Raw genomic sequence first — 23989 nt, 5'->3', positions numbered from 1 at the left:
GCCCGCAAAAAGTTCCAGCCTCCCGTGATCGAGCAATTTTCTGGCAGGAAATCGCGTCGTTTAGAGGCTTCCAGGTCGGGAGCCGTTATACTCCCAGAGAAATCGTTGAGTGCCTTTTGTGGTTTTGCGGCGGAACAGTTCTGGGACACCCGATGGTTCTCCGATCGAAACATGAATATCGAAATATCGAACGCATCGAACAAAAATAAATGTTCTAGCTTTGTAACGGTAGTGTTAAAAGTCAGTAATTCTAATTTATTAATTTTAGAAGAGCTCACAATTTATTCACGCGTACCCATCGACCCAGTGAACTTTGCAAAACTCTTTTCAACGAGCTCCTGGTTAAAATTATTTAGATTCAACCTTTAGCGAGTAACCTTTTATTAATTTCCGGGAGTGTGTGTTAATTTTATATTGGGGGTTTTATTTTAGATGACTAACAAATTATTACAAATCACTTCGTTCTTTGGTCAGCGGCTCACGGAATTTTTTCCTCGAAACTGGGTAGGATTTCGAGGGTATGTGTAATGACCAAAAATGATTGTACTTGACCCCAGCAACCGAAAATAATTTTTTTAGAACGATTCGAAAATTTTTTTTTTCGCCGAAAAATTTAGGCACCTTGTCGATTTTTCTTAAAAATTCGTTTTTCATTTTTAGTAATTTTTTTTGACGCCCTACAGAAAAGTTGTCTAATACTTTTTTGTAGGTACCCATGAGCTCTACTTCGGAAGAAACTTTCATTGAAATATATTCACAATTGTAGGAGTTATGGCAGTTTGAAAATTGGACCATTTTTATGGGGTTTTTCTCATTTTGCGGGGATAAGGACCAACTTTTCGAATATTTTTGCAATTTGTACATATTCTCCACCAAAATACGCGTAGTTTGCTTTTTTAAACATCAAAATCGTCCAATCCGTTCAGAAGTTATGACGTTTTAAAGATTCGCATGAGATTTCAGGGAAGCATTTCTGGCCTCACATTAGATTTTCGGTAAGGAATTTTTTTCTCGAAACTGAGTAGGATTTCGGGGGTATATCTGTTGACCAAAAATGCTTGTATTTGACCCCCACAACCGAAAATAATTTTTTTAGCATGATTTGAAATTTTTTAATTTTGTCTAAAAATTTCAGTACCTACTCGAATTTTTTTCTCGAAACTGAGTAGGATTTCGGGGGTATATCTAATGACCAAAAATGCTTGCAATTGACCCCTGCAACTAAAAATAATTTTTCCAGAACGATTTGAAATTTTTAACGAAGCCTCCATCAACAAATTGTTATTCTTGATTTTCGTCTCATTTTGGCCTCTAGAATCATCCATTAAAATTTTTCCCAGGGGTGGCCAAACACCCTGTATACGTGGTAGATATATTCGTCTCAAGATAATAGATGTCACTTGTCTGTTTCTTTCGTAGATATTAACGTAGATCGCGTATTACCTTATCGGTGTTCAGTTATTCTTAACAGTAGGAATAACGGGGGGAAAATCGACGATAGGTGGAATATCGTGGATCGAGGGGTATAAGAACGAGGTTCTCGACTTTCCGCGGCAGAGCAGGGGCCGAAAAAGCTCCGGGAAAAAAGCGTGGGATCGGAGGAGCGAAAAGGGCTGGGAGTCTCGGTAGCAGTTGCTCGCCAGGAGTGGAATATTCAACTAACGTTCGCATACATTAGAATGGTAAATCTCCGGGACTATCCTCCGTATCTATGCAATCTCATGCCCCTGGAAGTTCGGCATACCCCGTGGAACAGCGTAGACCGAAACGATAGGATTAGAGAGATAACCTGTCCAACTCGGCCGTGCGAAACCGGCGAAACGCGCCGCCCCTATCTCCCTGGACCCACTAACACGCGTATTCCGCGCGAATCCGCTCGAGCGTATGTGTGCCGAGCCCATGGACGCGTGCACCCTTCTCAACGATATTTATTATCGCTTCGTTAAAGCCGCAAACTCTTATTGAATGATACGCGGGTTGCGGCGTATTGCTCCGGAAGTGGCTTCGCCCGAAACTCCGCGGCTACGGGGGCGGTTTAATCGACTTTGGGAAACGAGAAACGCTCGTCCATGGAACTTTCGTCTCTTCAGATCGCTTTTACACGTCGTTTCGGAGCTTAGTATATTTTTAAAAAAATTTATTTCCGTGATAGACGCAGGAATTGCATGTTGCATGAATTCTTTCGTGGCTAGGAGAGCAAGGTTGCGTCGTTGGAGAGTCAACGAACGGCGAACATCGAACGTCACGGAACGAGTCGCGTGAAATTAAAACGAAACGGCCTGGCGTGATGTAATTAATAGGCGTCGTTGGTCTCGAGGACGATTAAACGAATCGGCTCGGTTCGTTTAGCCCGTAACAACGACGCGAACGATCGAAAGATGGAGGGAGGAAGTCCTTGAAACCCGCTGACCGCGTCCACGGAAGAGTCGATTTTATAATTATGGAACCCTTCCATAAAACTGACCAGAATTTTTCAATGTCGTTTTATTAAGAGAATTTCACGTAACTGTTTTATTTTCTATTTAACACGTGGAATCGTTCACGTGCGCGAAACAAACGGTAGAAGGCCTGGATATGGGAAAATATTTGAAAAACTGCCGTACCGTGACTAATTAAAAATTATAAAGGGGCTGCCAGGCTCGAGCGGACCCGAGAATTATCGGATTTGCTCGGTCGATGAGCACGAGAGCTGCGTCGATGTCGACAGTCGTTGCACCTTTTAACGGAATTAATGGAATCGAACGTCCTTCGATCGCGGTAAGAAAACGGTTACGAGGAATAAGAAACGCCGGCGAACGGATCGAGATCGATATCAATTAATTAAAACAAATCGGCGTTTCGGGGAGCGTGAAATAGACAAGCTCGAATTCGAGGACCGAATCGATCGGGGACGATTAGGGCACACGAGTTAGTAATGGAACGCAGAAGAGGGGGAATTAGCGAATGCTAAAGAGCTCCGTGGAAAGTGCTACGAGCAAAACCCCAGCACGGTCCCCCCTCGATCCTGCCTTATTTATCGCGCACTCTCGTTTTATTGGCCGCGCTGGCAATGAATTGGAAACACGAGCTTCGAAAGGAATTCTCTTGTTGTCTTTGTCGAGTCTCCAGTCTCGCGAACACAGCGAAAATTGCCACTTTTCCTACTGGAAATAAACATTTTTTAACGATCCATTTAAACGGATTCCAAAATGACGCAATGAAATTTAATTTGCAACTAAAACGAAGCAAGAATTATGGAATTATTTCTCACGCAAACCTCCTAAAAATCAGACCAACCAGATTTACTGTACAAAGAAAAAAATACTCCATTCAGGGACGTCGTTGACTTTAGAGGACCGCAACAACTATCTGAGAGAACCTCGATTATAAAATTCGACGTTAAATCCCAAAGAAAAAAGAAAAAGATACCGTGTGAAATCGTCCAAGAGTTTGCTTTCATTGGTGCGTGGGATGCAGAAAATTCGTCCAAAATTTGTTGGCAGAATTCGCGGGCTCGTTGCCCGCCGCGTCGATACAAAACTCGCGCAATCACTTTCGATTATCTGAAAAACCGTCGGTGATCAAAATGACGCCGGGCGATAAATCTGTAGTGGAAAACGCTGCGAGGAGAAACTGGAATCGAGGCACCCGCGACGCGATCGGCTAATTATATTTGACAGCGATTTGTGCGCTGGAATTTCGCGCGTTTTTCAAATTCCCCGTTGATTTACGGTCGCGCGGGTCCGTTTCCGTCGCGTCGCGCGAACATTGTAATTGATAAAGCGAGGAAAGCTTGTTGTTGAGCCCGAAGCGTCGCTCGTAAATCGCGCGACGGTGCTCGATGATCCGGAAAAACAGCGACAATTACAACGTGGCTCGACGATAAATCTTCGGGGGCCGCCTTCTCGAAACGCTCGCCATTAACGAGAGACGCGAGAAACCGTTTCTCCGGCGAAAGTTGTCCCGTTCGTGAGACGTTCGCCGACGTTGATCGCGACTTCCGGTCGTCCCCGTTGCGTATTCCGATAGTTTCGCGCTCGATACAATTGCGACGGCGCGTTCATCTTCGCGCGTTTCCATAAATAAATTCACGGCCCGCGGCGCCACGGAGTTTCGGTTCCTATTCAACCGATTCCATTCAACGCGGACCATTGTTCGCGACCAGAGAGAAATCCAGGTCACCTATCTGTCGGAGCAGCGATTTTTTACTTCCCGAACTCGCGACACGGTTTGGAAAGATCCCCATTAGGAAGACGATTCTTTAAAAGGTTCCAAATATGAGTAGAAAAATGTTAAATCGAGTAGAAAACTCTGTCCTCTCCGATAAGTAATATTTATAACGCCAATACCAGTATCCGGAGTCTGCGATGATCGATAATGTATCGGATCATCTGACGGAATCTGAGCTCGGCATATATCTTGTATTTTATATTTGCATCGAAAGAATTTTTTCCAATCGTGCTAGGCAAGTTCCAAACAACGAGTAAAATTACAATCCGAAATGTAAACCGAATTTACACGTCGAGTCGAACGAGTTGAAGTTTACACTGTTTGATCAAATCAGCGCGACAAATAAATCGCTGTATGGTGTCGGTGTTCGTCATCTATTATTCATATAAAACTTCCATTCGTCTCTGTACCTAACAAATAATGCATGTCTGGCGTTCGGCCTAGTTACGAGAAGAGGCTTCCCGACGGTCCTTATTATTCCCACAACATTTCGATCAGCAATCAGTTCCTCCGTCGAGATATCGAATTCTCGCAAGTCTACCAGAGCCCGCGAGTTTCCTTGGCAGTCTGCCGAACCAGTCCTTAGGAAGTTTGGATCGGGAACTTCTCCCTTCGGCTTCCCCTTTCGCGAAGCTACTCGTAAAATTTGTCCCAACGTCGAATCGTTGCTAGCAACCGGACCTTGTATCGTCGATAATTAATTTGCATGGCGCTCGATAGCGACTCTATTAATGCCCAGAGTACTCTTGTTATCAGCCGCGATAGAACAACGATCGGTAACAACGTTACAACGGTGTTCTGGTAGTTAACATCGTGATAAAGTTAATAGGTCGTTAACCTAACGGTTCCAAGACTCTGTTCTCCCATTCGAAACGCGTTTACTATTGCTTTAGATAGCATCTCCATTAGGAGTGTTGCGAAATATACTTTGGCTAATCGATCTTTCAATGAAAAGTTGAAGGAATAAAAATGAAGACTTCCGTAAATATATTTAAAAAAAGGTCGAATAAAAAGAATATGATCGATTTCTTCGACGCGTCTAATGGAAATCCCGGGTTAACGATGTATCCCTTCTCGTCGAGTAATCGTTGAAAATCTCGGTTTACAGGGCGCCAAAAAACGAGGCCCCCGCTAAGTGGATAATGCGAAATAAATTGCCGTCGTTAAAACGAGATTTCGCGAGAAAGAGAGGGCGATAAAAAGAGAAGAGGACGGATGACGACACTCGCCGTACGCAATTGATCTCGCGAAACGTTTTCGACGCCGCATTAATCGGGTTTGACCGCGCCACCGTAAAGTATCGAGCGGCACGCGTCGACATAATTCACTTATGTTTGTTATGGGTTGCCATGGAGTGAGATATAACCTGGCCGAAACAGCTATTGTTGGCGCACCGCCAAAACTCAGCAAATATAGACGCCAGTTTGCTCTCTGTACTCCTAAGATTCGTTACTGTCGTTTCTTTTGTTCCCCTCGTGGCTTATCGAGAGACTGGTTGTAAAATTAAAAAGCGTTACGGTAAAAAGTAATAAAATTCGGAACACGTTCTAACAGAAATAAAAAGTCCCAAGGGCGAGGGGTAAGAATAAAAGGAAGCAAAGAGAGCTTAAAATCCCAGACTTTTCGATAGATCCTAATGCACCTTATCTTCTCTAACGCGGAAAAGTAGTTATCGCAAAGACTGAGCCGCCTATCTCCAGGTTCGTCCGAGCAAAGAAACTCCATTCGAACGTGTTTCGTTTCGGTCCACTGGTTCCCAGAAGCCGGAGGGCCGCAGGGGGTCAAAGTCTGATTAGAAACTCTGATTATCGCGTATCGGTATACGTAGCGGAGAAAATATTATTTCTCCTTTCGCCGCGACAAACAAAATCCATTTGGAGTTTCCAGCCGTTCGTGGGAAGATGATAACGGATATACCTAGGGCGTTTTCCCGCGAGTATTCGAGGGACCCAGCGCACGAAGTCAGGCGAGCCTTGATAGAAAAACTTTGGCCTCGACGAGGACGTTCCTCCGGTGGACGGGGAACTCCGTGACGAAAAAGTTGTTAAATTTTGGTTGGCGGACGACCGCGGAATTTTGAGTTGGTTCGACAGACAGCTTGGAATAAAAAGACGGACGGCAGACAGGGAAGGAGCAATTCTCTTCGAGAATAACGTCGCGGTAATTTAAATGAACAATTTATAATCCAGTTCCATCGCACATCAGTCGTATAGTCAATAGGAATTGCTGAAAGCCCTTTGAGTGCATAGAGTCAAAGTAAATGTGAAAATAAACATAGAAGGGAGCATAAATTATAGTAGGTGGTATAGTCATTGGATAGAGGATGAAATGCCCTTTAAAATGAGCGTTTGTACGGGATGATAGCTTTATTAGTTCCGGAGATATGACGATTTTAATTTCAAGTCGATCGGATGAGACCGAAGGGTTTGTTTACGTTTGTTTACGTCGTGGCATCAATGAACTCACGTGACCGTAGTAAGTAGTAAACGTGACGTCACTCGGTCAGTCGGTCAGTAGGTCAACGTGCGACAAGGAGGTACGACGCGACGCGTCAGACGAAGACAGAGACAGTCGAATTAAGAAAAATACACTTTTACATAAATTGCGATATCTCGAAAACGGAAAGTCGGATCGTCAAAAACCAAAAGCCATTTCAAAGAGGAAGCTTTGCCGCCGCTAACAATGCCTCAATAATGGAGAAAATTCTAATTATTTCGAAACTGCAAGTAATTAAAGTTTTAGTAATTTCAGTACGCGTCACCAGTCCGTTTTAACACGGGACGCGCCGTAAGAGAATTTTTTTTAAATTACCTATTTACATAAATTGCGATATCTCGAAAACGGAAAGTCGGATCGTCAAAAACCAAAAACCACATTAAAGGGGAAGGTTTGCCGCTTCTAACAACGGCTCAAAAATGGATAACGCGCCAGTAGTTTCGGAACTGCAAGCGTTTAAAGTTTTAGTATTTTTAATACGCGTTGACGGGCTGTTGTAAGACGGGTATCGCGTGAGCGAGAGAAAGAAAGAGAGGTCCGAGCGTACAATGGAGATAGAGACAGTCGAATAGGAGAAATTACGCCTTTATATAAATCACGATATCTCGAAAACGAAAAGTCGGATCGACATAAACAAAAAACCATTTTAAAGAGGAAGCTTTACCGCTTCTAACAGTGGCTCAATTACAGATGAAACGTTAATTGTTTCGATACTGCACGCGTCCAAAGTTTTACTCTTTTTAATACGCGTTGTTAGACTGTTCTAAGGTAAACTGAAGATTCTCTCCTTTCGTTTTCGAAGGAATGCAATTTTTTCTGTGAAATTACCAGGCGGATCCTTTAGTATTCCACGTCGTTCTTCGCGTAGGTCGCCGTCGTCGGGACGCAAGTTGCCTCGGTTATCCGACGTTTCGAAACTTTCCTGACGAGCTTCCGCGAAGTTGACGTCGACGTCGGCCGATTTTCGCGAAATTTCAAAGCAAAACGGGATCGTCGTCGCGATCGATGCACAGGACGAAGGAGTCGAATCACAAAAGAGCCGGAAACAATGGAGTCGTCGAATGGGGGAAAAAATCCAGGGAACAACGAGGTCGTCGAAGCGCGAAAGAACGTAGAGAAGAGTCAGATTCGACTAATTAAATTGAGATCACTGGGGAAGCCGGCGATCTCGACGATACGTGTTTCGAGAACTATCGCGGGTCACGATCGAACGAAGGAATCGATAGCGCGGGTCCGGGAAGAGGAAACGTCTCTGCGCCGCGTTTCGTTTAATATTCGAGCCGCAGTTTCTTGTTGGCCCTTTACACGCTTTACATACAATACCTACTTTCGGATTAACAGCGTGAAAGTCGTTGGGAAATTATGCGAGGGGCGGGAGGGGGGTGGAAAGTGCTCAAACTTAAACTTCGGCGACGGGAATAAATTTGAAAGAATGTATTAATCACGGCAGGGCGGACGAAATTAACGTTGTAATGAAATTCTGAAATAACTTACTAGGCGTTTTACATCGGTGAACCGGATTTAATTTACTAGAAATTTTCGTTCGTTTTTTTATTCTACTCGTACCACGTTTTGTTCATTTTTTTGCCTTTAAAACCTTTAGAAAATTAGAGTACATTCTAATATATTCTCCACAGCTATCGATAATTGTCTATTTTTTAATATTCGGTGTTCCCTTTCGCTATTAAAAAAAAGTCGTAACCTCGAGTGCAGCCGAAGATGGAAAAATTTCAGCAGAATTGTAACCCGTTGGATGTAATTACCGGAGCTCGTTTACCTGTCGCCTACATTATTCGTTTCGTTCATGCCCGGAATTCCGATTCTGGATCAGAGAACACGGTGACAGCCTTTCAGCGGGGAGAACGGGCGATTGGTCGACAAAAAAGGCGTTCATTTATTCACGCGTGTCGTTGACAGTTTCGAAATCCTCCGGGCTTCCCTTCCGCTCTGTCGGGATTAAAGTGGCAACTGGGTCATCTGCAGCTCGATATCGCCGTGCATCGCCATCCATGAAAGTTGCGGCGTAAGGATTTTATTTATGAGTTTGTTTGCGGCGGTGCGCGCTACCCTCTCGCCGATAAGTGGCTATGGGGGTCCTCGTGGAAGCGTGCTTCTGGCAGATTGCACGCGCGGTTACGGGGTTGAGAGCACCGACCAGTTAACGTAGGAATGGCGGGGAGGGGGGGGATTGTCCCGATAACTGGTACAAGCCTCGCACGGTTCTTTATTTACCATAAAATTCGCGCGGTGGCCTCGCGTAACCGGAATGGATTTCGACCGCGGCCAAAATTTTATTACCGCCCGTATGACAAACTGGCCGATTACTAACCACCGATACGCTAATAGTGTCTGCGTTTCGCCCGTAAATAAAAGAAAAAACTAGACAACGCGCGCCCGTTTATGGTTAAACGTTTTCAACCAATTCGTTGGCCGTGCACAGTCGGTCTTCAAATTATTTAAATCGCTAAATTGCGACTCTGTTTCGTAGCTGTCGATCTGTAACTTTGATGTTTCGCGATTTCAAATGACACTGCATGGAGTTACTTCCAAAAATAAAAATCGCTATCGAGATTCCACTAACGGTAAAAAGAAGAGAAAAAATTTGTTTATTCTTTATTTGACGAGAGTAACACGTGCCGGGTAACCGCAGCCGAGCGTCATTCGAGTTGGAAAACACGGGTCGATGGCATGCACCGATCGTCGCGATAAAAGCACGAATAAAGGACCGTTCAACCATCGAATCGAGGGGTTTTATCGTCGAAACAACAGGCAATAGGCCGTTAGGGAGAGCAGGATCGAGCGTTTCTTCGAATCGGAAATTCATCGTCCACGCGTTCTCCATTCGTCGAGTCCAAACGGATGGGAAACGAAGAAAGTGTTCGCGTTGCACGGGCCAGCTGCTCTCGCAAACCGCCTCAATTACTTATCGACCGGGTAATTGTCCCCGGGGGTGGATTATTACAATCAAGAAAGGAAAAAAAGAAAGGTCGGTTTCTCTCGACCCTCGCGCGAGACGCACGTGCATGAAAACATTCTAAAGGGGGGAGAGAGCAACGTATCAATTTGCTCGGAAACTAGTTATCCGCGCTTCCCTACGCGCGTATACTTAGCAGATTGCCTAGTCGAAACGAGTATTCACGAAAACTGGCCCCCCTCCGGTATTACATCGGGAACGAACGGTATTCATATTCATAGGTATTCCGCGAATTCCGGGGATTTCGCGATCTTGCACGGATCTAGACACGCACCCGTCCCTCGAACCCTGCCTTCCTCCGCCCACAGGACTCGATAAGTACACGCTGCCGTGATTCTACGTAATTTCGCCAAGAACGCGCCGAGGGATCGACGGATTCGCGTGTTCGACGCGAGAATTCCGTGCCCCCGCGAATCTCGTCCGAGCACCTACACGATCCCTGCCGCTTTCTCGCCTCGAGAAGAAACGAGATTCGAGGAGAAACGATCGTGATTAGGTTCCTTCTCAAACTTCTTATTTTTCGATCTCCGGCGCCTGGTAAAAAATCATTTTGATAGATATTTCCGATATAAAAGTAGCTGTCTATCACGTGAAAAGTATTTCTAATTAGTCACCGCCCCAAGTAATTTACGGAATAAAGCACGACGATGTTTAAACCCATTTTAATATCGAAATCCCCTGGCAAAAGGAACGAGAAAATCCCTTTGGATTCGCGATGGAAGCGGCTGGTAGTGGACACGGTGGTCGATTTTCGTGCAACGCAGACTGTTCTCGAAATCGTTTCGGATAACGAGAGCGAACGAAGAGCGTAACGAAACAATGGAAATTGCGGAGAATAATGACACAGGGGGGGGGGGGCCACGTAACCGCGAGAAATATCCGAAAACGCGAATCGGTTGTAATGGAATCTTGGAAAGGGGAACAAATGGATCCAATTAACGACGTCGAAGCGCGGAATATTGAAAATATCGGAGTAATTAAAATACACGCGTACCCGGGTCCTTTTAACGAAATCATTCCGACGTTATTCGCGCGCCGGGTCGAATCATCGAAAATAAATGTAACGCAACAACGAGACGGAAGTACAGAAACGACGCGACGTTTCGTGCTGCGCGACACGTGTACGTTTCGTTACGAAAACAAACTCCTCCTGCGAATTGTACGAAAACGATCCCCTTCCCTCGAATTTTTCTCCCGGAGCTTTCAATTATTTCGCAGGGCGAAACCAACAAAAAATTTACCAAGCATCTTTTTCGCTCGATGTATCCAAAAGAAACGCATACTCTTGGCCCAGAAGCAACCATTCGTTCGTAACGTGTTCTCTGTAGAAAATTCCAAAAAAATTGACTTGCAATTCATCGATCCTCCATCGATTCTTTCTCTGAACTTTCAGAATTATTTACATTCGGAGAAATCGCCTAGTTCGAAAATAGTTTCCCTGTAAATCTGGAAGCAGTTTGATTATTGTTAATCAAGAGTTATTCGAATTTCCCAAGCAGACGCGTAGGTGGTGATTCTCGTAGAATTCAAACAGTCCTTTAATTCCGGAGTCTCGCGTACCGCGAGAGATTTTATTTATGTTCGTAGAACCCGTCTATTTTCGGTAGATTTTGCAATCGGAACGTCCCGATTAGAAGCTGTAGATGGGGCAGCAATTCAGAATACGGTATTTATGTATGAACCGATTCTTGGATCCAGCGTCTTTAAACCTCGAACCCTCGAAACGGACACATCGGTACCGTGTTTACGTTCCCAGAAATCGTCAGCTGGCGACGTATTTTACCAACGACCGATAAAGTTTAGCAATTACAAACAGCGGGTATATATTCGGAGTCATCAAACGCCGGGGACTCGATCTTTTACTGCAAGCCTTATTACTCGGTCAGGGTAATAACACCGCGTTATAAATCGCCTTTGCATCCCTAATGTATATTTAATTTTAATTCCGTGCGTTTATTCTCGTTTTCTTTCGTTCTGGATTAAGTTTACTACGACGGAAGACGTGTTATTATATACTTAGTAACGTTTCAATAATGCGAGACGCGAGAAATAATGAATCAGCACGGACTGACGCATAAAAGTTACGCTTGAAAACCAATAAAACGCGAGATTAACTAATCAACGTCCATCTTCGGCGTAAGAAAGATCATTATAGCCGGCATGCTTAAGAATAATGATGTTCGAGTCAATTAATGGCTCTACCGGTAATGTCTCTTCGTTAAAATTGTTTATTACGATGCAACCGTGCCCGGCCGTGTGTTGTGCTTTTTTCTTAGATGTATACGTTAATGTACAGTTATATATAAACGATGCGTGCACGTAAATTAACCGCTGATAAAACAGGAGACGCAGAATAAGCGTGACGCAAGAGAGCAGGACAAGAAATAATCGAAATGTCGCGTCGTGATAAATGAATTTCAACGGGAGAAATATCATCGGCGGATCGAGTCGTTAATTAACCCGAACGACATTATGCCTTTCTTCGACGTTAAAAATAACGTCGGTACAGAAATTTCATGCCAAACGTCGACGCGTTGATATTTGAAAAGCGCTGCCAAATATCTGAACAAAAAGAACGAAGAAATAATAATACATTTCGGAAGAGAAATTTTTATTTACCGCGCCTACGCCGTCTTATAAATAAAAGTATTTCGCTTATTTACATGGAGATTGTTCTCCTCCCGCCTTTGGACCTTTGAATATTTTCGGGTTCCCGGCGCAAAATAATTGTAAATTGGCCCTCGAGCCAAACTTAGTTTGGCACGACCGGTATGGGTAAACATCGATCGGGTTTTGAGGTGAAATTTAAGGACGTATCGGCGCTAAAAGCGTATTCGATTTATTTTCGAATATGCAATTTATTCGAAAATTCCGCGGTTCGCGGTCTCGCGATTCCGCGAATAGAAAAGCCGAGAATCGGAAGGCGACCGAGCGGAACGGGACGATTTATCCTGTCGTTCGTATACAAAAGAGTTTCCAGTGTTTCCCGTGAGGTCGCGGGAACCGGTCGTCGTCAGCCGTCGCCAGATTTATTTGTCTGTCATCGATTATCGAGCCGCTTCTGCCCATCGTTATTCCACGATTCCCGACGTGGTCTCGAAAACTTCAGTTCGTTTTCCATTCACCGGGAAGCGGATCTATCACGGAAATATTTCCCTCCGTTCAGCCTGTACGTATTTTTTCTTTATTTTCGAAGGAATTTGTCCTTGAATTCCTCCTCGAACGCGCCTCCTACGCGCGCCAAACTCCTTTGCATTCGGAATTACACGACCACCCATTGTCGTATATTAGCTACCCGTGCAATTGCTACTTCGGTGCTTCCATTTCCTCCACGCCCCTCGATAAATACCCGATCTCCTCTCACTGGGTGAAATTCTTGGTCGAGCACAAGGGGAAGTGGGACAGAAAATAAAAATTACAGAAACATTTCCGATCACACGTTATACTTTCGGTTAGGAATTTTTTTCGCGAAAGTGCGTAGGAATTCGGGGATATGTCTATTCACCAAAAATGATTGCAATAGACCCCAGCAACTAAAAATAATTTTTTTAGAACGGTTCGAAAATTTTTTTTTCGCCGAAAAATTTAGGCACCTTACTCCTTTGTCGATTTTTCTTAAAAATTCGTTTTTCATTTTTAGTCATTTTTTTTGACGCCCTACAGAAAAGTTGTCTAATACTTTTTTGTAGGTACCCATGAGCTCTACTTCAGAAAAAAGTTTCATTGAAATATATTCACAATTGTAGGAGTTATGGCAGTTTGAAAATTGGACCATTTTTATGAGGTTTTTCTCATTTTGCGGGGTCAAGGACCAACTTTTCGAATATTTTTGCGATTTGTACATATTCTCCATTAAAATACGCGTAGTTTGCTTTTTTAAACATCAAAATCGTCCAATCCGTTCAGAAGTTATGACGTTTTAAAGATTCGCATGAAAATTCGGGCAGACATTCCTGGCCAGAAATTAGATTTTCGGTAAGGAATTTTTTTCTCGAAACTGGGTAGGATTTCGAGGGTATGTGTAATGACCAAAAATGATTGTACTTGACCCCCGCAACCGAAAATAATTTTTTTAGAACGATTTGAAATTTTTTAATTTCGTCGAAAAATTTGTCAATCTTCCTGAATTTTTTTCTCAAAAGTGCGTAGGATTTCGGGGGTATGTCTGTTCACCAAAAATGATTGCAATAGACCCCAGCAACTAAAAATAATTTTTTTAGAACGATTTAAAATTTTTTAATTTCGTCGAAAAATGTTTTGGACATTCCGGATAACCGAATGCCCCATAATCGAAATTCTATCGTACATTTTTTCATCCCTCCTCCTAGAAGACTAGCAACCGACTGCTAGTGTCAATAGAAATGTGTCTCTAGATTTCTCGCTATTTCTTTTCACGATTTTAATGATAAGAAGGGAAGGGAAATTATTTCTGTTAATAATATCGATTCCGCTGCAGTTATTTCGAAGTCTGCTATTAGGTGCAACCGTATCCGGCTTCTGGTATTAGGTTGGGCGTTGCACCGACGGTTCAAAGCAGATTTCCGCGTCTGGCAATAGCAAACAAGAAGTTCGAAATATAATAAGCAAAGCACGACAAATAGCGTGGCTGGTCGAAGTCGTTCACCCGGTAGCCAACATTTCGCGTAATAGTTTAATCGTCGAGGGTGTACCGGTGCTCCCTGCGCGGCCTCGACTTCCGGTTTACCTCGTCCTACGTTTCCTGCGTGCGATGAATCGCGCATCTGCGAACGGATCGTGTCGAATTACACGTCGTGAGGATAAACCGGCTCGCCATTCAGCCGATCGCCGCGTTTATTATTGAACACGCCACGCCATGGACTCGGAGGCAGCGAGGATCCAGATATTTAGAGCGTTTCCAGCTCTCGTTTCTTTTCTCGCGTCGTTCGAGCGTGCTTGTACGACCACGGAAAAGTTGCAATCTCGCTCGAAGGATAAATAAAATTCGTCTCCTCTTCTAAAATTCATTTATATTTTCAATATTTTCTATCACACGCGAATAGAGAATTTTGAATTATTTCAGAGAGGTCTCCAACTCGCTTGGCAAAGTTTAATATCTGTTTACTACTTCCTGCTAAATCGCAATATACATCGTAACTCTCGATAACACGTGTTTCGCCCGAGTCCCCGTGGAAGGTTCGCCTAAATCGGAAACAAGGTCGGATAGGACAAATGTTTATATTACCTTGTTTATCATTTTCGTGCGTTAAATTCGCCCCCGAAATTACACCCGTATTTTACGAACCGCCGTAGCCTTGTATCTGTTTTGCATCTCCGATACCCGGCGCAGATCTTCAGGAGGAAGCGTGCGTAGGTAATTTTTTGTTAAACTTTCGTTCAAGGCAAGCTTTCCTTTTCCCGTTTCAGGCGACATGGAGATCCTGGCGTACTTTTTCGGGCCCATCGGCGTCCTGCTCGCGGTGAATCTGCTGTTCTTCGCGGCGACTGCTCGCGAGCTGACGTGCGGCCTATGGAAGGGCGAATTCGTCAAGAGCACCACGGAAAGGTAAGCGAATTTTCCCGGGTTCCACGACGAAACCAAAAGAGAAACTCCCTTGGAAAACTCCCGTCGCGCTAAATTAAGTTCCGTACGCGGGTCGAGATTCGATCCAGCGCCCGGATACGCCTGTTCCTCCCCCCCGTGCATATCCGCGAGAGAAAAAGAAATATTTACCTGGAAGCCAGATCCGCAAACACGGTCTCTGCGTTTCTGCGCCTTTGTTTCCAGCAAATATTTACCGCAAATCTTTTTTCCACGAACGTTTAACAGTTCTTTTACAACGTTCGAAAAAAGAATCGTGCGCGCGTCCGGTGATTCGTCTCGAAATCGTTTCGCGAAATCGCTTATTCGTGGACGGCCAAATGAATGTTTACAGGGACGTTACGGTTTCTAGAATCGTCCCGCGGGATTAAAACTTTCGAGATCCGAAGTTAGAGGGGGAACTTTGGCCGAATCTTGGCCCGTTTTAAACCGACGGTGTTTTACGTCGCGGATCGAGCCAAGTCGCTGGAGGATATTTCAAGGGTTGCGGGGTTGTTCGTGTTCGTTTCGGGAACGATTAGCGGAGCTGGCGAGCCCGTGAAACCTTAAACCGCGTTGCGGCCGTGTTAAAGAAGCTCGTTTATTCGGTTCTCCAACGCGATATACAACGATTAACAGGAGCGAGCAACGGGAAACGCGATACGCTCGAGCTGCGAGGAGAATCGCTCGTTTTATTGCCTCCACCCCTGCCGACGATGCTTTATTTCGCCGCGAAGGACAACGCTCCGGGGCAGATAAACATCAGGGATAACTGGTTCGCGACGATATTCCCGCATATTATCGAGATCTTCCGCTCGAAGGGACACCGACAACCCTTTAAAGCGGGAGAAGCGATGTTTGACAATTTTTTTACAACATAAGGGTTCAATGAAACTTTTCGCCACTTTCCACGTATATTCTTTTCAACATTTGGATGAAATAATAAATGTTATTTCTTACGTCGACTAACATCCTTCGTAATGATAATTATTTAAACTACGTTTGTTACATAATTAAATTAGAAGTTTATTGCAGGAATCATGTTTTTGCGTTTTCTAAGGAAGATTTTAGACAAGGAATAACATTTGTTATTTCATCGAAACGTAATGGGGAAAAAAGAATATTTGTATCTTGAAATGTTAAAGAATACGCTGTAAAAAAAAAATTGTCGAATATCACTTCTCGTTTTACTCGGCGCTCAGATTTTTCAGAATTTTCTGTGCATCGTAAAATTCCTCGGCCACCCCGCGAGGACGGAAAATAAAAATTAACGAAGCATGGAGGACCGTGGAAAATGTCGAAGAAAATTGTCAGATCGAAGAGTATTGTCCCTGGGATCCGATGGCCGAAGTGTCGTTTGACGAGTCGCATTTTTCCGGATATTTATGCGAGCGTGCCGCGAGCCTTTTTATAGAGCAGACTCAAAGGAGAATTTATTTTATCACGGCCGCGCCGACAGATATCAGGCATCGAATCGTTATTTTCCATTCGTTCGACCGTTCTACGGGTCCCTTCGAACCACCTTTGCTCCCTCGTACCGCGCGAAATTGATATTGACGATCTCAATTTGCGATTCTCTTTCGGTCGAGTTTCCCCTGTCTCCCGCGTCCATAATGGCGGATACGGATTCTCCCGCGCGCGTACGTTTCCGCCCCGTTCGTAATTTCGAGAAGCTCGCTCTTTTTCATCGACCCGGCCGTTACGTTAATATACAAATATTCGGTACGGGTTCGAAACGCGCCGAGTGGTCGAACGAAATTATAGTCACCGAATTAATATTGCAGGCCAACGTCGATTTACAAGCTTGGCGATAGGGATTACGGAGGGCTGAAAGAGTTGTAGGAAACGGTGAAAAATATCACCTGTTACGCGCGCCTTCGTTTGTTTCTCCATTAGAAATTTATTCGATCTTTCCAAACAGACCCCTAAAACATTTCGCGCTGTAATTTAACATCGATACACGACGATGTTCGAGGTATTAAGTTTTCAACGACCGTTCAGCGTGATCTTGGAACGAACTTGAGCAATGGAATTGGCATCGACGGGAACAGAAACGTCGCTTAACGATTTTTAAAAAATCGTCCAACCGTTGAAATTTACGACTGGTCTTGTGCACGGGGAGGGAGAGTTTATTGATATTGGTGGCGATGCTTCGCGGTACTTGGACCAATCGTATCTTTCAACGGACATGTTATCCTGATGAATCGCTACGCTCGAACTTTATTCAGTTTAAAACAAACGAAAATTGATTCCATTTATTTGCTCTGCGTAATGGCTAGATCTTTCTGAATGGAGAAGCAACGCGTTCGTGCACGATGAAGTATTACACCGTTTCTCGGACCCTTTTCAAGGTTTCTTCAATATGGGGGTTTTCTAGAAGATCTTAAATAACAATCGTGATTTAACGATTTTCGATGAAACATGGAAAGTAAGAAAAGAAGCAATTTCTGTTTAAATCGTGGACTTTTAAACCACACTGTACGGGGGGGAAAAAAAGGAAGCAAATAAATTTAGCAAGTTCGTTTCTATATTTGCCAGAATCCTCTCGAGCGTTCTTTTACGAGATACACAAAGAGGTTCATTTATCCAAGGATGACTCAGAATGGCGAACGCGCGAGCGGTTGTTAAACAATACGACTCACGCCCGAGTATTTTTCAAAGCGCGATCGTGTACGACAAGGTCTGCGTTGCAACGCGAAACGGGCACCGTAGGATCTTTTTCGCGGATCAGAAATAAATATGGCGACTTAAAAATAGAAACCATTCTTGATCTCCGGCGAAGGTTGATTCGCGGATCTATGTTAACACGATGTTCTCCTACGTTCTTCGACAGCCGCGTCTGTTTGCGAGCATCCCGTTCGTGCAGTGGCGATACTTCGTAGAGTTTAGTTTAAAAAATCATGTGAATAATGTTGCGAAGTTCCTCCACCTGGTGTCTTTCGGAACGTTCGAAATAAATCTCCCCGGAGGATCGATGGCTCGCGGAAAGCCAAACATTTGTTAACACTGTCGGAACATAGAACGACGTGGAAAAGTTCTCCGGACGGGTCGGTTGTCTGACTTTGCTCCAGCGAGAGGGAACGAAAATGAATTTTGAATAACATTGAATACGAATATAATGAGGATAATGAGGTACGAAGCTGGAGCATGTAACAGGAACCCGGCATATTTCTCTCCGAGGGCACGTCAAACATGCTTTCGAGGTTTTTGATTGTACGAATAAAAATAGTGGCGTTAAAACATACATTCGGTAAACAGAAATCGTAAAACTTTTATTCGTTCGTGCAGCCGTGAAAGAAAAATTTATAGACAAGGAAGCGATCGTGTTTGAAATTTTGAAAATTACACCTGTCCAGGATTGTATATTAAATTTTGAATGGATGTTGGTTAGGAAAGCAAGGTTTGGAATAATTTCACAGCAGCAAATCGGCTGGAGGGAGCTTGTCAATTAAAAATATAATTGTCGGGGAAACTTTTAAACGCTATTGTACCTCGTATCGCGTTGCCAATGAGCCACACGCTAAAAATATACCTCGGTAATTTCCGCGCTGTTTTCATCAAACTTTGGGAAACTCTTCTTGTTTTCGTTGCATGATAACTCACGGATTGCAACGCGTTAATTGCTAGAATAATTCATGATAATACGGCGATAGTGGGGGGCCTGAAAGCACGCGAAGGTCGTAGAAAGTTCATTCACGAAGCTCCTCTGAATGGCATATTCTAGCTTCGCGATTTAAAAGGTCCCAGTGGCCGAAATAAACGCGGCGCGAATAAAACTCGGATCGCTCAAAGGAACCCCTTCTGAATTATGCTTGGACCCGTGTCGACAAGGTTGTCGGTCGAACGCGAACGTGATAAAACACGCGCTATAATCGTCGGCTGGATGACACAGGCCTTCTCAGATGCTGTCACCACTACTCACGAGGACGAATCTTCGAGACTGAAGCTCCAAAGCAGACTCAAAGAGTCTCCCTGGAAACAGTTAAAACTACTATCTCATCATTAGCAATTTTATTCATTTAATGTATAAATAAGTTTGCAAATTCTTAACCAGATCGATGGATTAAATTTTGGTGATTAGGCTCGTCCAAGTCAACGGAAAGCACGATTTAATTTCGAGTAAATTTTCGAATGTATTTCATTTCCTTTAGAATCGCAATGCAATGTGCAATGCTTGCGGGAACCGTCGTTTCGCGAGTTCAGCCTCGTCATCGTGATACTTGAATTTCTGACGAGCCAGGCTGTACAGCAGAGGGTCAAGAACACCGTCACAAGTAGAAACAGCAACTAATGGTCGGACGCATCGCGCGAACTTTTCTCGCAAAAGTCGACGAGCAAGCCCTAAAATTCGTATTCGTTGTCCGTAAATGAAATTTCTCCGACTTCCCGTAGAGAACCGTAGTTTCTTTGATTCGACGAGACGGAAGAGAAGTCGTGGAAAGAATGACCGCGGTTACTAACCTCGCGTAATATTTCAGTATTACGTCGAGCGTGTTATTTTCAGACCGTGACCGCTAATCCCTTCGGGTTAGAAACGTGCTCTGGGATTCTTTTTATCTTAATGGACGCCGCAGAGAAGTTGATACACCGTCTATAGTTGCAAACAAGGACGTTCGTTGTACAGCTGGACAAAGTGGTCGTGAAATAAACGTCCGTCGTATTATATCGGCGGTAACGAGCGATCGGAGCCGTATATCGATGGCCATTATGACAGCTTTCCCCCCCGATTCTGTTTTTTTTTCTCTCGTTTCTCGTTATTAATGTCATCGATATTTCCAGTCCTCGGCAGAGACGCTAACAATCCATATCCACCCTTCTATCTCGTTACGTCAATTAACTAGTCGGCGATCCTTCTTTCTTTCGAAACGCGCGGACTGGCATTAATTTGAAGCATCGAACAAAAACACGACCGGGCCGTCTACAGCGAATGATTTTCCCTCGTTTCTCGATTTCCTTCGATGCCCTGTCTCGCGCGTTTTTTGGCAGATTCGGCTCTCCCTGTTTCGAGTAACTCTTTGAAGCAGTTTACGGAAACTGCCGTCGAAAGGTCTCGTTAGACGGGAATGGAAACCGAATTTTGAATATTTAAAGACGACGGGATCCCGGCTCCTTTGTCGACAAAAGCCGATTTCACGGCTTTCGATCGGTCCTCCTCCGTTCTTCTCGTATTTGGTATTCTCTCGACAACTTTTATACACATCACGGGTCGCTTTGTAACCCGTTTTCGTAGGCCCGTGTCATTACCAGCCACAGCGGCTCGTAACCGTGACGAGTTTAAAACAACGTTGGCGAATCATCGCCACTGGAAAAGTAATAAATTACGAAATGTCGGAATATTAACGATTCGCTCGTACCAAACGCTTTTGCATCGTTTATAGTTACACGTAAACAATATTCCCATTAGTTTCCGTTTACACCGTCTCTGTTTGATTTCGATTTTATCATTCGCGCGTAGCGATCGCAGTTGCTCGGTATTATTGCGATACGAGCGAACTGTGAATAATATAACAGCGGCGTTTCCGTTTAAATTAATGGACCGGATGAATAAAATAGAGATAGAAAATTATACGCGCGATCGATCCTTTTAAACGTCCGTTAATTATTTCTCGAATTTTACTCCACGGAGGACAGGAATTTTCTTCGGTTGCGTTACGAATTTTTCTTCGTTTCTGCGGTTTCTCCTTGGAAAGTCCGAGATAGATCCGCCATCCTCGCTCGTCTACACGACCCTTAATACCCTTAACCTTTCGTACCACTTAGCTGATTCTCATCCCATTCGTTACCACAGTCACCTATTTCTACTTGGAAATTTCGAGTTTCATTTCTTTAATTATCTTCTCGTTGTTACGGACCTCCTTGGCTCGTAAATTTTCCGCTTTCGAGCATCGTACCATTTGTCCAATACTTCGTATCTTCCTGATCGTGACGGTAGGAAATTAAGAAACGTTGAGATTGTCTGTTTTCACTTTATATTGTTGCAAGATATAATTAGCGTAAGGGAGGAATGGAAGAGAGGGTTGAAATGCACCCACGCACCCTAATAAAGAAAAACTGAAACCGAAACTGAATCTTCTTGATCCATTAAGACGATACACTATAAATACCACGTACATTTTCTAAATTTTTCCAAGTCTCGTAGCTTTTTCTGAATCTCTCAATTTTACTAATACGATTTTTCTATATACCGTGAAAAATAATTACCAGAAGCTTACTATATACGTTCATAGAAATAAAATTCGCTTTGCATCGGTTTTGTCCGGATAATCGTGCGGTCCTTACCGATTAAAAAAATGTTTTTCTCTGGTCGAAACGCCCCTAAATGGCCCACCGATGCGACGCAACGTTTGTTCCCGGCGCAAAGCCTGCCTCGCGTTTAATAATAATAACAATAACACAGCTTGTCGATTGCAATTCAACATACGGAACAACAAGTATTATACAACACGCTTCACCGGCGACAATGCCAACCGTACGCCGAAAATCCATCATTTCGTTGTTCACCGTTGGGTCGATCGCCCACCCGGACGCGTAACAGCCCCCAGTCAAACTTTACGCGAATGTTCGCGTCGCTGATTTGACTTTCATAATCTGGTCCCCTCCACTGATGGACGCTACATTTAGAGAGCGTCCAAAGTTGCCTGGAACCCGTAATCGCGGACCGAGAAAAGGACAGAATTAGCGACCAACAAAATCGTAAAAATTTACGGTTTAAAAATCTGACTAGGGAACGTTCAGGGAAGAAGTTTCATTTGGTTCGCGTATCCAGGAGTTAATCAACGTAGTGGCTAAACTCGCGGGGGCTACTTTCCGTGATCAAATCCCATAAAATTCGACGAACAGAAATTGGAATTGAGGGTTAACAACGCGTCAACGACTGGTAGGATCTATAGCGTACCTACTCTTGGTATCGAAAGTTCTAACAGTATATCGTTAAACCGATGGTTAAGCGTTGCTGGAAATCTAGGAAAAGACTTTCTCTGTAAGCGTATAGAATCCTAGACACGCAGGTTTGCGTCCAATGACGTCCACCGACTGAACGAAGGTACTCAAAGCGAAAGATACCTAGTGCGACAATTTAATTTCCATTCGAAGCGGTATTGAAAGATGATACTGTCGAACGAATCGAGAAGAAACTTGTTGGAATCGTGGTATACAAGAGTATAAACGTCCGCGGGGAAAGTGTATCGCATTAATCAAAGAAAGGCAGGGGGTTGAGATATGGGACACCGGTTTCTGGCAAGTGGGTGTGGACGGGGTCGAAGGGAAAGAGGGTCCCGGAGCTTTGTAACTCGGCAATTCCGCGACACGACACCGTAACGAGCCGGGAATATTCTGCCGGAACGTATTAATAATGCTTTGACTTCGACCACAATGCGATGCATACATTACGCGGGCGGCGCAACGTGTCATGACGAACAAACGGATACGTTCGCGGGGCTGATTTATGCCCGTCGTAATTGAACGTCGCGCTAATTGAATCGGGAACGTTTTTGTCGCCCGGAAATTCGTTGCGTTTCCTGCGTTGCTCGATAACGGGACGCCGCCTCTGAATGAGACACATTTTTTTTTCGCGCTGAAAAGAATCCGTCGTTGCGGTCGGGTTCTCCTACCTCCATCGTCCGATCGAACCGATATAAATCACATTCAGCGGCTTTATTTGCTTTATCCGCGACTTTTTATTGTTCCCGGTTGAAACATTGCCGCACGACCATTCGCAGCTTCTCGACGATTTAATACTCGTTCTTTTCTATCTCCAGCGAGGTGCATATTTTTCAATATCTATTCAACCTCGATGGTTTTAATTTGTATATAAAGATCGTACCTTTTCCCGGGATTAAAGAATTTGTAGATGCTCCAACTTTGAAGGATAGAATGCGAATAAAGCGGGGAACGGTTTGCAACGAACAGTTTCCGGGTGCACTTTTTAAAGGGCTCGAAATAAAGTTCTGGAAAGCAGAGCAATTGGCCACGTGGTTTACCGAATTCCTACGGCCAATCAAGACCCGGACCTGGTTTACCGTTTCGCGAACTTTTTTAATCACGGAACATTTTTCATCCCGCGGTATATTTGCGGAACTCTAGCATTCCTTTAGAACGAGAAACATATACAGGGTGTTCGGCCACCCCTGGGAAGAATTTTAATGGGGGATTCTGGAGGCCAGAATACGACGAAAATCAAGAATATCAATTTGTCGATTGAGGCTTCGTTAAAAAGTTATTAAAAAATTTCAAATCATTCGAGAGAATGTACTGTGTGGCCGGAAATATTTCTATAACTTTTTAACGAAGAGACCGTTTCGAAGTCGGATCGTTCGACGAATGAAGGGGACTTTTCTCGTTTCAGAGCCGCTCTGGGTCGAGTCTGCATGAAGCTGGTGGTCGTGATGGGCGTCACCTGGGTGGCCGACGTGGTCTCGTGGGCAGTCGGCGGCCCCCAATACATCTGGTACTTCACGGACATGATAAACGCCTTTCAGGGCGTGCTGATCTTCGCGGTGGCTGGCTGCCAGCCGCAGGTACGCGCTGCGCTGAAGAGGATCTGCAACAGGAACCCGAGGACCAACGCCGGAAGGCAGGGGAACGGGCTGAGCACCACCAGCCACGGGATGCCCAGCATGGGCGACAGCGTCACTCAGAATCCGAGCACGAAGACCGCCCCGTTGGAGACCATCTGCTAAACGACCTCGACGATCCCGCGCGTTTCCACATCCTGCCGGAAGCCACGGTTTCTTTCGTCGTTGAACAAAGATCCGCGTACAATGGACGCACAG

The 23989-nt window shown here is 44.4% G+C and overlaps 1 protein-coding gene across 1 annotated transcript in view; it reads left to right on the top strand.

Moving 5' to 3' along the window:
• Mthl1 (adhesion G-protein coupled receptor methuselah-like 1) overlaps positions 1-23989 on the top strand; it is a 142976-nt gene extending 118987 nt beyond the window's left edge. The window contains exons 6-7 of the mRNA XM_076770940.1: positions 15065-15203; positions 23563-23989. Coding sequence (XP_076627055.1) covers positions 15065-15203; positions 23563-23896 — 473 coding nt within the window. The 3' untranslated portion in view covers positions 23897-23989. The remainder of the gene's footprint in view (positions 1-15064; positions 15204-23562) is intronic.

This window comes from Colletes latitarsis, chromosome 8 (genome assembly GCF_051014445.1).
Source record: "Colletes latitarsis isolate SP2378_abdomen chromosome 8, iyColLati1, whole genome shotgun sequence".
NCBI classification, from domain to species: Eukaryota; Metazoa; Arthropoda; class Insecta; order Hymenoptera; family Colletidae; genus Colletes; species Colletes latitarsis.
This window is presented reverse-complemented; position numbering and strand designations above follow the sequence as displayed.